Source organism: Anolis sagrei, chromosome 4, assembly GCF_037176765.1.
Source record: "Anolis sagrei isolate rAnoSag1 chromosome 4, rAnoSag1.mat, whole genome shotgun sequence".
NCBI classification, from domain to species: Eukaryota; Metazoa; Chordata; class Lepidosauria; order Squamata; family Dactyloidae; genus Anolis; species Anolis sagrei.
Window position 1 is genome coordinate 154,148,545 of NC_090024.1, and position 14,800 is coordinate 154,163,344.

Sequence of the window (14,800 nt, forward strand, 5' to 3'; positions counted from 1 at the left end):
ACCCCCGTTTTGATTCTAAAGTGTCTTAGAAAATTTGTAAGGGGTCAGGGTTTAAAGTTATTTGCCCAATCGCACCAATGGGAACAGTAATGGGGCTCCTCCCTCCCTCAGTTTTAGGGCTATCACAATGATACTTGCTACAATTGTAGCACACATTTACTACTCTAACCTCCTCAAGTTTCATAATTATTTGAACATCCACTGATTTTTATGGATTTTTTAAAGTTTCCTTCTTTCTCCTAACTCCACAAAACACAGATGGGGAAAATCAAAATAATATAGAATTTCAACTGAGGGATTTTCCTCCCAACTAGTCAAACCAGCACAGATTTACTACTTACTAGCAGTCCCAATATATTACTTGGAACTTTTTCTCCATTAAGCCCTGTTCATCTGATGTGAACAGAATTCTGGGAATTGTAGTTTGGGAAGGCGAGGAACCCTGTTGCAGAGAACTGAAAAGACCCTGACCTAAACTACATTTCTCAGAATTTTATATGCATTAAATCCCCAATGTGATGAGGTTGGTACAACACATCCCTCTCGCTCAGCCCTGATAGGCTAAGAGACATATCATGTTTGGCTTCATCCCTGGGATAGTTTGCTTGTCCTGAAAATGTAACTGACTTTGGGAGTCTTCTGAGACTTACTTAACCCTTCCAAAAAGTTGTAGGTGAGTGTTTCAAATTGTTAGTTTTTTATGTGGGTGCCACTCGTATTTTGAAAATGGTTTCAAATGTACAGAACAATAGAATACAAATGACATCTGAAGCACAGACCTTACAAAAGCCCTTGTACTCACCTATTTAGGCAACAGGGTTGGAAATTTTCCGTTTTAGCTTACAGAAATAAAATAAGTGAATGTTTTCATCTGGGTTTCTAAACTGTGAGCATATCTGTTTGCTTTGGATTCTATAGCTTCTGTTCTTGTTGAAGGGAAAAAACATTCTATTTCTCAATCAACGTGAAATCCCTACATTTTTTTTCCTTGTGGGAAGAGTGTTTGCACAAACATGTATTCATCCTACATAATTGAATTTATGCATTTGGAGAATTAAAATTCATATAATAGGCCAAATGTGTAAAATAATACCATATTTTGTGCATTTTGCTTAGTATTTGCAGTTTGGCAGCCTTTTTCATAAAGCATTCCTTCTTTGTCTACAGTTTACCTGATGTATGCATTTTACACACTTTTTATTAACGAGGTACACAACAGAATTTAGAGAAATATAAAAAGTTAGAAAAATCATCATTTTCTGATTTGGCTATTAGATTGGAAAGTGCAAATAGATCAAACTATATTTAAATGCAATTCCTGTAGATTTATCCTCTATCCACATATCTTAGTAATGGCTACAATTCCTGTTCTTTTTCGTCTTGATACCTGCCATTGCTCAACTTAACTCATAATTAGCAATAATTTGTGTATATGAGCATGTTTTATTGAGTGCTCTAAATACTTATGACCATTTTATTCCACTTGTCATTATTTTTTAGAGATTCACAGTGAAATCCTATACATGTTTATATTGAAATCCCAATAACAGGTGCTGTAGGTTAGGAAGGGGCATAGCCACCTCTGAGTATTCCTTGCCTAAGAAAACCTTATGAAAGTCATGACTTGAAGGCACACACACACATATACCACATACCTATGATGTTAAATGGGATGCCCTTAGCTGTATTTAGGTTCTCAGGTTCAGGTTATTTTGTAGGTTCATTTCATATCAGGCATAGGGATGTTTGGGTGGGCTGTATGTGAGTTGTCCAAGTACCAACTGTGATAAAATGTGTATATCAGATTATTTGAATGATATAATTGTTAGCAGAAAGGAAGGACACCAATTAAACTAGTTTATTGTGTCTTTATATTTGTGAAACCAAATCAAAGGCCTCCAGAGCTCTTTGTAAAACCAAAACCCAAACAAAAACCTCTTGAGATGTTGGTATAGTAAATATAAGCAATCCCCAAGTAATAAACATCCAGTTTACATATGACCCCTAGTTGAAAACAGGAAGTGCAAGGAAATCTATCATTAAGGAAGGGAAATTCACTCCTGTAAGAGTTATCATGGCGAAAACCAGTCTCCACTGAAGCTTTTTCATCGATTCTTGTTTTCACGACAAGGATTTAAAAAATTCAGTTGTCACAAGGACAGAAAGTGAGGCGAGGTACAGACAGCAAAACAAACATTTTCTTGTTCTATGAACATTTTAAAAAAATGCCTGGAGTTACAATAAAAATCATCTGTTCTGATTTACATACAAATTCAACATAAGAATAGATCTGTAGAACTTATTTTGTTTGTAATCAGGGTCTGCCTGTGTAATGATAACAATCAGATACAGCTATGTAGATTTGAATATACATCATTTCTTTACCATAGGGACCCAAAGGTGATCCGGGGTTCTCTCCAGGACAAGCAAGTCGTGGAGAAAAGGTAAGCCACCCCTGGATAAATAGGTGATTTTTTTAAAATTTGTATTATCTAAAATGGCTGAGTTCCCATTTGAATCCCTTTGTGAAATATAACAAGTACAAGATATTATTGTTTCATGGGAAACTAAGTGTCCTAGATATCAAAGGCATCACGCTGTAGCAGAATTGTTAAGTAGCTGTACTTGAGAAAGCTATCATGTACATAACCTGAAAAACATAGCACTATAGTTACTGCTATCTGCTAATGGTGGAGTTTAAATATTTACTTTTTGTAATCTATATAAATAAAAATGTAATGTTCGTTTCTGGGATTAACAGAACTCAAAAAGCCCTGGACGAATTGGCACCAAATTTGGCAGCAAAACACATTCTAATCCGATCTATGTCTTCCAAAAAAATAAAATCTTTAAAAATGAAGGCGAAATGACTTTAATATCCCCTCCCCCAAAATACCTAACAGAGCATGCACAAAAGGCCCTCTCCCCAGCGCGCGAGAAGACTTATGCACCAACCGTTCTGAGGGAATAGGAGCCTCGCCATGGAGTGCCTTTCCATGCGTGGGCCCTCCTTCCTTCCTTCCCTCCCTCCCTCCCAGTCTCCTTCCTTTCTTTGTCAGCCCCATCAAACACAGACCTCTCCACCTTCTTTTCCCCCTGGAGAGGCGGGCGTGTGGCTGCTCCGTGTGGAAGCTGCTCCCAGGCTTCACCTTCCCTTGCCTGGGCGTCGACAGAAGGGAGTTCTACAGCCCTCAGCCTTTCAGGGCCTGGCAGGGGCGGGAGGCATTTTTCGAGGTGGTCCTTGCTCACCCACATTGGCCTCTTCTTTCTGCCTCAGCCGCAGGGCGCCTTCCATATGACCCTGCCTGCGTGCCCTCCCGCCAAACAGGGAAAGTGCCCTGCAGCCATGGCAGAAAGAAGAAGGGGCGGCGCTGAGTGAGCAAGGCCTGCCTCGAAAAGCAGCTCCCACCTGCCTTAGCCCGGCCTTGCAAGGCTGCCTTCCTGCTGGAGCCCAGGCAAGAAGGAGAGAAGGGAAGGACGGAAAGAGGGAGAGAAGAAAGGAGAGAAAGAGGGCAGGAAAGAAAGAAGGAAAGAGAGAAGGAAGGATGGAAGCAAAGAGCAAAGGAAAGGAGGAAAGAAAGAGGTAGAGAAGGAAGAAAGGAGAGAAAGAAGGTAAAGAAAAGGGGGAGGGTGGAAAGAGAGAAGGAAAGAAAAATGGAAGGAATGAAGGAAGAGGGAGGGAAGGGAGGAGAGAGAGAAAAAGGGAGAGAAGGTTGGCCACAGCAACGCTAACAGACCAATGAGTGCCAATCACTCATAAACCACCACACCACCCCAAATAAAACAGTGGAAAGGACTTAAAACCCCCAAAAGATAAATGATGAAAAGATAAATGACATACAGAAAAAGGGAAGGAAGGGAAAAAGAAGGGAGGGAGGGAAGAAGCATGGAAGCAAAGAGCGAAGGAAGAAGGAAAGAGGTAGAGAAGGAAGGAGAGAAAGAGGAAAAGAAGAGGGATGGAAAGAAGTGGGTAGAGAAAGAAGGAAGGAGAGAAGGAAAGAAAAGGAAGGAAAGAGGGAGCGAAGGAAGAAGAGAAAGAAAGAGAAAGAGGGAAGGAAAGACAAAAGGAAGGGTGGAAGCAAAAAGCAAAGGAAGGAAGGAAAGAGGCAGAGAAGGAAGAAAGAGAAAGGGAAGGAAAAAGAAAAAGGGAGGAAGGAAAGAGGTAGGGAAGGAAGGAAGGAGAGAAGGAAAGAAGAAAAGGGAAGGAAGGAAAGAAGGAGAGAAAGAGGGAGGGAAGGTTGGCCACAGCAACGCGTGGCTGGTACAGCTAGTCTATATAAATAAAAGTGTAATGATCGTTTGTTTGATTAACGTAACTAAAAAAACACTGGATGAATCGCTGCCAAATTTGACCACTAGACACCGACTACTGAGAAGTCCCATGACCAACAGAAAACATCCAAAGAGTTTGGTGGGCATTGACCTTGAGTTTGGGAGTTGTAGTTTACCTACATTCAGAGAGCACTGTGGACTCAATGATGGATCTGGACTAAACTTGGCAAGAATATTCCATATACCAAAAAATGAACACAGATGGAGTTTGGGGAAAATACACCTCGATATTTGGGAGTTGTAGTTGGTGGGATTTATAGTTCACCTACAATCAAAGAGCATTCCAGAAATGGCAGAATTGGGGCAAACTTCCCACACAGAACCCCTATGACCAACAGAAAATACTTAAGGCTATCCAGTCCAACTCCCTTCACTAGGGCAAGAAAACATAATCAAAGCTCTCCTGACAAAGAGCCATCCCGCCATAGATATAGACAGATATATATGATTCACACACACAGAGATATAGTACCATAGATTTGAAAGGGATCCCTAAAAAAGGACAATTATATGTTGCATATTCCAGAGTAGGCAAACCAGGCAATCTCCACATTATCATTGACAAAGAAACAGCAAGAAATACTGTTTACTCACAAGCATAAAGAAATTACATATATTAGAAACCAACACTTTCTCATTACTTTATTTCTCCTTCGTGGTGTCTGTTGAAATAAGCACATACGATAGTTGATGCACCTGTGCAGCAACTATCATATCTGCTAATTTCACAGAACACCACTCGAAAAAACATTGGTTATAGGTAAGCAACCATCATTTTCCAGATCACCAGACTGGGCCACAACAACGCGTGGGAGGGGATGGCTAGTAATGATGATGATGATAATAGTAGTAGTAGTAGTAGTAGTAGTAACAGTTTTTTCATTTCTTACCTGCCTCTCCTCAAGGCGGGTTACAGCATAATTAAAATACATAAATATTGTAAACATTCTATAAATATACATATTTTATAAAAGATACACATTAAAATGTATTTCTAGAAAATACATATTAAAATACACAGAACAGAGATTAAACAAAAGACACAAGTTTAAAATTAATGCTTAAAATTGATTGGGTAAGCCTGCTGAAAGAGACATGTCTTAAGATTGTTTTTAAATTCCAAAAGCTGATCTAGCTGTCAGACCTCTTCTGGCAGGTTGTTCCTTAGTCTTGGAGCGGCCAATGAAAAGGTCCTCCAGTCTGGTTCTGGTTGATTGGAGTAGCTGCCCCCAGAGGACCTAAGTGTGTGAGGTGGATTCTATGAGAGAAGGTGATCCTGTAGGTAACCTGGACCCAAACCATATAGGGATTTAAAGGTCAAAAGGTATGACCGGAACTCCCCCAGCACAGTGCCTCCGATTCCCAGCCCCTCCAGGCGTTCCAGAAGGATACCATGGTTGATTTCCCTGAGGGTCTCTGTATACCAGGGATCTTGATTTGCAATGGGTCAGACAGGATGTTTGGGGGAAGTCATGTCAGTAGCCTTGGGTAGATTTTGATTTCACTTATTGATCAGGGTTTCAACAGGATCATCAATGATACCAGCCATAGAACCCTTGAAGACCTCTTGGAATCTGAAAGACTCAATTAGCCTTCAGGGGCAGACCATTTTAATAGGTCTTTACCTCTGTAGCAGTAGGTTCTAGCTGTGATACTAGCCCTGACCAGAAAATGATCTGTCCATGACAACTTGGAGGCATTGATGACCTCCACCTACAGATCCATATGTTCCAAGCTGAAAATCTCAGCTTGAGTGTGTCGGTCCAGAAACCAATTGGGATAGGCCCATGTTTATCATGGATACCATGATAAAGTGCCCTCCAGTGGTATGTTTAAGTCACTCAGACTTTAACATATTATTAACTTTCACAATCTTCAACAGGTATGCCTACTGCAAATTAAAGCCCCACCCCAATGTAACTTTTTCCAAGCTCTGGAAAAAAAAAGAAGATAGCTTATACTGGATGGTGCTTCCATCCAGGTCAATATCTGTGTCCATTTAGCTCACTATGGCCCCTTCTACACATGGATAGTCAAACCAGAATATGAAAGATTTGATACAGAATCTTATGCCAATGTAAGTATGGACTACATATTAAATCTAATATGTGCCTCACATTTTGAAAATATCACAAATACAATACTGGAACGAGACCGGATACACACTCAGGCCCCTTCTACACAGGTGTATAAAATCCAGATTGTCTGCTTTAAACTGGATGATATGGAAGTGTAGACTCATAATCCAGTTCAAAGCAGATAATGTGGATTATCTGTTTTAATAATCTGTATTATATGGCAGTGTAGAAGGGGAGTATAATTTATTCTGATTGGGAACAGCTCTCAATCTTCTCACAAATGGCAATTTGTCTTTCTTTCTTTCGAGATATCGGGTTTTGGGTGTATGTCCTACCACTGAAGAATTATTTAGCTATGTTTCCCAAAGACAGGGGTCCACAAACTTTTTAAGCAGAGGGCCAGGTCACAGTCCCTCAAAGTGTTGGCCGGCCAGATTATAATTCGAAAAAAATACGAATGAATTCCTATGCACACTGCACATATCTTATTTATAGTGCAAAAACATTTTAAAAAACAATACAATAATTAAAATTTAAAATAATTTTAACAAATATAAACTTATAAGTATTTCAATGGAAAGTGTGGACCTGCTTTTGGCTGATGAGATAGGATTGTAGTTGTTGTGTGCTTTCAAGTAGTTTCATACTTAGGTTGACCATGAGCGAGGGCCGGGTAAATGACCTTGGAGGGCCGCATCCGGCCCCCGGGCCTTAGTTTGAGGACCCCTGCTCAAAAAGAATATTTCTTATGTGCAATGATCCCAGTTCTGTGCCTGCCATGTGTGTGATCTGGTATTGCATAGGTTAATGGCTTTAGGTGTTATGAGACTCATAGGGAGCACAGCAGCAGATGGATGGGGTTATGCTTTTGGATAAAGAAGGGGACATGGTGGACTTTGCATGCTTTCCAATTATATACATTCTTTGATTTCATTCCTTCCCAATATTGTCGTGGGCTACAATGATCACTGCACCCTGAATTTATAGGGAGACACAGGATTAATCGGCTTACCTGGACCTCCTGGCATCAAAGGTGAAAAGGTAATTTTTGTTAATTTGTACTATAATTGAAAGCATCTATTTACTTTTCTCTCTGCTTTTCCAAAACAAATTGATATGTTCATCAGAGTGTCACCAAGTTTAGTGTGTTATACAATGGGACTTCAGTGTGTACTTTTGGATGGTTTTGGATCTTATCCATCAAGGGCCCATCCAGACAAGCCCATTATCTCGGGATCTATCACGATTTTGCTAGAGGTGTCCTAACGACAGTGAAGAAGGCAGTATAGAAGGGGCCACAGAGGTATTTTTTAAAAGGGGCCACAGTGGCATTTCAAAAATTATGGCCTAAGGCTATTCAAATCCATGTTGCCCATGCAAATATTAATATATCTTGTCAGTATAATCTAAAGGGATAAACTGGCACATTTTTATCATTTGGCTTATTTTATATCATTTGTTTTGTCATTTTTAATTGTTTTACATTTTGGACATTCTTTTCCATTTGCAGTAATACTCAACTAATTTTTCAGCTTTTGAGATTTTAACACATTTTCTGTATGTACTTTCAAGTTCATAGGGTTAGTTTAAAAGCTGCAATTGTGTCAGTGTAGGAATTGTGAAATCCTCTTTCTATTACAACCACAGAAATATATCTTTTGAATATGATTTTGATCCATTGTAATTAGTGATCCAGGCCCTTACCTGGTGTAGTCTTTAAGACCCCTTCTACACTGCCATATAAACTATATTATTGAAGCAGATAATCCACATTATCTGCTTTGAACTGGATTATATGAGTCTACACTGCCATATAATCCAGTTCAAAGCAGATAACCTGGATTTTTTATGGAAATCCCATCAATCTCTCAGAGCTTTACTTCAGATACCTGGGTGGCAAAGTCTAGAAAACATTTAAATACATTAACCCTCCTCAGCTACCAGTGCAGCAGCTGCCTCCCAGAGGTCTACCAAATCTTATCTGTGAAAAAGTGTTCTCCAGAAGCATGTTACCCAGGGACTGTTAAACTCAGAACTGGTTGTGTGCCTGAGAAAGTGTGTGTATATATGTTTGCATCTACATAAGAAAGATCTTGACATTTAGGAATGAACAACAACCAACATTCTTCCCATTCATCTTTCTACTGACAACTTGGAAGGCTCTACCAAACAAATGAAGTGCAGAGGATATGGTGCACACTTGTAAATCTGACTCTGTCTGCTTGTATATAAGAGAGAGAGAGAGAGATTAGTGAAATATGCAGGTGGATGAACCATGGATTCTTCAAGGTAATACTTGCTTAGGAACTCTGCAAAATAAATAGATCTGTTTAGGCTCAGGATTAAGCAAAAGTATATGCACACATACCTCCCATTCAGATGTCAATTTGTTTTGCACACTATCAGCATTTAGGCATTATTTGTCTCTATATCATGCTCTTTCTTTGCCATTTAAAATTATAAATAAGAATTATTTATTTATAATTTTAAATGGCAATGAATTATTCACAGTGTAAATTGGGACTTTCTTTTGAGCCTAAGTCTACATTAAACATTACTTCCCAAAGGCAAATCTGGAGTACTTATAGATTTAAATTCCTTTTCTTAAAGTTTGATGGGAATAAACAACATGTAATTCAGGCTCAAAGCAATAGCAAATGCTATTTAATATTTTTGATAAAGTGAAAATCTGTGGTCAGATTAACAAGAGCTTGTATAGTTTGCCCTTGGTATATGCTGTGGTTTTATCCCAAGAGCCCCTGTGGATATCAGAATCCATAGATGCTTATGGTTGAATCAATGGAGGACTGGCTGTATTAGCTGGCTGTTATTGAAAAGATTTTTTTCATGTCAGGAGCAAGTTGCTTCTGGTGTGAGAGAATTGACTGTCTGCAAGGAAGTTGTCCAGGGGACGCCCGGATGTTTTACAATCCTGTGGGAGGCTTCTCTCATGTCCCATTGAAAAGATTGAGTAGTATTACTGAATATTCTGTTTTAATATGTCTTTGTTGTTTTTTCCTTCTGCATTTATTTTACCTTTATTTTAATAGATCTCTTTTCCTAGATAAGTTCTGGAAATTGTCAGTGACGTTGTTTATAGCCACTGCATTCAAACTAACTTACTAAGAGTATCATGAAAAGGAATTGGTAAACTTCCTAGATGTGATCCAGTTTTTTAAAAAATGTGAGCAGACTGTGGCTGAGGGTCTGTTTGGCTCTACATCAAAGTTTTTCAAACAGTGTGTCATGGCACTAATGTGTGTCGGCTGAAGTGTGTATGTGTCAGAAATCTTAATGAGAAATCTCCGAATCTATATGATATAAGTGATAAATCCTATATTTTAAAAATATATATGAAAGTTTTTCATGAGATATGTTGTGTCTCAATTTCCTTATTGCACTTTATGTATGTGTCCATACATAAAGAGATTGGTTTAACCTCTGATTTGCTAGCAAAACTTATTTACTGTGTCATGAAGTGCTGCATGTCTAAAATGATGTGTTCACCAACATGAAATGCTTGGAAAGCTCTGCTCTAGACATTACTTACGCAAATCTATGTTTGACCTCAGTAAGGTGGCATATGTAGAAATTATATGTATGGAGCTAAGAGTTCCACTTGTTCGCCCATGGTTCACATTCTAGTTATTCATGCTAAACCATGTAGACTAAGGAACCTCTCTGCTGAAAATGCTGGGAAGGGCAGATGACAGCAGGCAATTGTGTTAGGTGTGGATTTCAATCTATGTGTCTCTGTTTCATATTTTCAGGGTTCCATTGGATATCCCGGGCCACCAGGGCCACGAGGGGAGCAAGTAAGTAATACAAGAGAAGGTCCCTAAAAATGAATGGTTGTTTTATAAATACTTGCCTGCACGTTTGGAAATAAAGAATAAAAAGAGTGATATCTTAGACTAGTGGCCCCCAACATTTTTTTGACCAGAGAGCACTTGACCAGGGACCATTCTCCAACATTAGTATTAAAAGGCTTACGAATCAGTTTTTGGTCAACTTTAGATTTGGTTTGGTTATTTGGGGTGCTGATTCAGAAAATTGCATTGGATAGACCACATCAGCTCTAGTTTCTGATACAGAACATATGCCATCCAGTAGTCACCATCTGCTTGCCCACAGAAAAGCATATTTAATAATCTAGAGATGATGTGGTAGTCATAATCTTTTGTGGGTAGTCAGCCTCTCCCCTCCTGACATCCTCATTGCCTCAGCACTATAAGAGGGTTTTGCGAGACCAGTCGCTCTCATTGCCACATGGTTTCAAGGCAATGGTGTAGTTATGGTGAAGCTGTGGACCATATTTTTGTTCTTGCGGACCACTGGTGGTCCACGGACCACAGGTTGGGAACCACTGTCTTAGACCATTGACCCTTTTACGCTAAAGAATTATAACAATTTTGTTAACAAGTGTTTTGTCTACCTAACGTTTTTGCTGACTTACTTCATTTTATAATCTTCAGCAACTATCCTTGTTCCAGTTATTAAAAAGAAATAACTATCTGCAACATTAAGGATCATGGAATGATTTAAAATGGTGATTGTCATTTTATTCCAAAATAGGGAAAGAGAGTTAGGGCGGTTCCACACATACATTAAACCCACTTTAGAGCGGGTTTAAATCCACATCGGCGGGGGAAACGGGGGAATGGCTTCCCTCTTTGACCGTCCTCATGACATGTAGCCATCCCTCCCAAAAAAAACCTTAAAAATAAAAAGGAAATTCACTGAGAGCCATTTGGCCTCTCATCCTGCGTGAAGGAACATACCAATTACACCCAAAACATAGGGGGAGCCAGGAGGGATTCCCCTCCCCCCCACACCTTCATTTCAGGTGTCATTGATATGTTCCATCAGATAGGAGGAGACACCAAATGGCTCTCGGTGAGCTTCCTTTTAATTTTTTAAGGTTTTTGTGGGGGGAGGGGGTTGGGGAGGGGATTGGTGCCCTTGCAGTTTTCAATTTTCCTAAATTAGCCTGGAAAATGCAGGACTACTGTCTGGCCTTCTCCCTCAAAAATCCAGAACTTTTGGGAGAGCAGTCCAAACAGCGGAAGTAGTGGGTTTATCCCACACCTTCCAGGAATTAAATATGTGGCAACTGATTTGTGGCGAATGAATTTGTGTTTCTCTGGGCAGCCCCCTTTTAATTGCAGGAACTTCCACTTTAAAAGGGCTGTTCTGGATGCATCCTTACTTTGCTATCATTTGTTGTGGATTTATTTTTCTGCTTTTGAGACGTACTTGTCTATTTAATTGCTGACATTCGCAAATCTTCAAGGATTATGCTAACGTTTACCCCTCAGTAGGAGTTTTTTAGTAGATAAAATTACTTTTGAACTGTTGGACTAGGATCTTTGATAAAAAATCAAACTGAAATGATAGTCAGAATTTTCTTAGATTGTTTCCATCTAGCAATTATATAACAAAACTCAACATCAATTTATCAATAATAAATTCCTTTCATCTATAGGAATTCTTGCTTGTCCTAAACATTTTTAAAAGTTTCATTCATGAATCAGTCAGTATTTTATATTTCACTTCCCTCCCCTTCTGCTCACTACTTCTGAGACCCATGATCTTTGCTTAGTTATCATGTTGATGCATAAGAGTTATGTTTCATGTACTTTTTTGAAAAGCACTCCTGAATTGAATGTTTATTGCTTACATATAGATTTTAAAATACATTCATTTATTTTTCCTTTTCATTTAGGGAATTCGAGGAATGTCTGGCAGCCCTGGAACGCTTGGTTACCCTGGCAGGCAGGTGCAGTAACTATGCTACAAACCTAAATTTCCAGAATGTATTTTTACAATAAAATCGAAATAATCAGCCTTCCTTCTTTTTGAATATATGGAAACAAGACGTTATTATTTCTTCTTGAAACTTCACTAGTTTCTCTGGAGAGTATATTCCTGGCACAGTTTGAAGTCATTATTAATCTTCTCTAATTTGTTCCTTCAATATGAATTAATGATACTATGCCAAATAACCAAGGAATCTCTCCACTTCCATTGCAACTGACATAAGCCACATTAAAACAAGGTACAAAGTCAGATTTATTGGTAGTCCTTCCTTATCATTCCCTATTATTGTTCTGGTGAATGCTTTCTGATTGCTGTCTGTATGGCTCTTTGTGCTAATGGAAGTGGCTAAATAAACTAAAAATGCAGCAGGAAACATGTATTTAGCATTTTCTTTTTGAATCTATATGAAGCTGAAGTCACAAACCAATCTTCTTGGTTTAGATTCTTGACATTTTTAGAGGCAACGGCCCAGAAATTGGATTTGGATAACGCCAAGATTCCTAGGTGGTGAAATTACTGGGGAGTTAAGCTGATCATGCTGGTGGGAGGACCATGAAGGAGTGAATTTGGACCATGCATGGGTGTACTGCTATTGATTGAAAATCTGGATTACTGTTTTGTACATACACAGGATATATCTACGTTGTGGAATTAATGCAGTTTGACACCACTTTGGGTTCAGTGCTACAGAATCATGGGAGTTGTAGTTTTACAATGTATTCAGCTTGCTCTGCCAAATATTTCTGATGCCTAGCCAAACTATAACTCTCAGAATTTCATAGTATTAAGCCATGTCAGTTAAAATAATGTCAAACCGAATTACTATAATTCTATAGTTAGATATACCCAAAGTCATAACTTTTCATTCATTCACATTCTAATGTTGATTATTGGAAGAATGTTGGAAGACAAGTGGGAAAAATATACAGTAGGTCCTCTGTATCTTCAGATGTTAGCAATGATCAGGCATTTCATTTATTTATTTATTTATTTATTTATTTATTTATTTCGTATACTTCTACCCCGCCCTTCTCAACCCCCGAGGGGGGGAACTCAGGGCGGCTTACAAAATGGCACAATTCGATGCCTACACAATAATACAATAAACGTATAAAAACAGCAGTTAAACTGTTAAACAATTAAAACAACAATATATATCACAGTCAATAGCCAATCTCAAGCACAGCGTTCGCCAACTCAGAGTCCATACTTCGTTCCACATTGTCTGTTCCTATCCATCGTCGCAGTCCTTTATTTATCTGCCAGATTGTCCAAACGCCTGGTCCCACATCCATGTTTTTAATTTTTAACCACAGATCCTCTAGCTAATTTTGTTTGTTAACCAAATTTGAGGCATCAGGGATGTTTGGCTCTTTTAAGTAGTTTGGAATATTAAATTAACTTTCCTAGGTTTTCATAGTAGATATGATTTGTGTTTGATACACTCCTCATTTGTGTTGCGTTTGCCCAAACACCATGGAAGACAACAGACTAGGGAGTCTTCTACACCGGCCCCTTAAGTGGGCTTGATCCAGCTTTCCAGAAACCTGATAAAGCTTACCTTGTAGCCCAAAAGCAAGCTTTTGTCGCTACTGTCCCCAGCCATGAGACGATCACCAACCACACACTTGGAGATCCATCAGTCTTTTGCCAAGCCAGCCCTGTGTAATGTTTAGCCACTGCAGGGCTGACTGAAACACACACTCAGTAGTCAGTGTAGATATGCCCTCAGAGAGAAAGGACAAGCAAAGAATGGGAATGAAGAGCAGAAAGTGTAACCCTGTCCCTAGATGTTCCCCTGCTCAGCCCTGGAAAGGAAAGTATTGTTTCAGGACATCATACTTTTTAAAATATTTGCATTAATTAATTACTATTTCCACTAAAATATGCTATTTAGAAACAAGACATACTATCTTTAAAACCTTGCCTAGTAAATTAATACATCACATTGCTCTTTCCATTAACAAAAGAAGAAGAAAAATAAATAAAAAGAGAAGACACGGAATTTGTTTAATATATTCTATATATCAAGAATGAGCTCTTATTCCAATATGCACAGTAATTGCATGTATTCCAAGTCCAATTTAACTCCTTAATTTGAGCCTTTTCTGTGATTTGAGCCTGAAAATAACTTACCATCATGTATACAGGATATTAAAATACTATTAAAGTACCATTTAAAAAGTTTATATAGCAGCTGACAAATAATGAGTTAGTTCTTCATGAATGTCAAGGATGCTTGAAAGTCTGAGATTGGCATGTTGCTCTTATAACGACTGTGAAATGTCTGGAATTGCATTCAGGCTTAAAAGTTTATTAAAAATTCTTGCAAGATCACATTAAGCCAAGTCTGTAATTGAAGTAGAGGAAGTTCAATTCCTTCAAAGAAGTAAGTGTGGTAAAAAGGTAGTTTGCCCCATGCCACAGGGGAATCGTATATTTTAAAAAGTCCCCTAGGTAACTTGATTTACATGTATAGAATTCTGACTTACGAAGTCATAATTTTAAAAAGCACATTGCCAATTTTGCAAATTAATAGCTATAGCACTTTTTGAATACAGTGTCTCCTT

At 38.7% G+C, this 14,800-nt stretch overlaps 1 protein-coding gene across 3 annotated transcripts in view; it reads left to right on the forward strand.

Annotated features, from left to right (window-relative positions):
• The window catches only part of COL24A1 (collagen type XXIV alpha 1 chain), a 215,046-nt gene that overhangs the window by 53,976 nt on the left and 146,270 nt on the right, over nt 1–14,800 (forward strand). For all 3 annotated transcript variants that reach the window (XM_060773864.2, XM_060773865.2, XM_060773866.2), the window contains exons 6-9: nt 2,391–2,444; nt 7,398–7,451; nt 10,181–10,225; nt 12,136–12,189. In XM_060773864.2, coding sequence (XP_060629847.2) covers nt 2,391–2,444; nt 7,398–7,451; nt 10,181–10,225; nt 12,136–12,189 — 207 coding nt within the window. The remainder of the gene's footprint in view (nt 1–2,390; nt 2,445–7,397; nt 7,452–10,180; nt 10,226–12,135; nt 12,190–14,800) is intronic.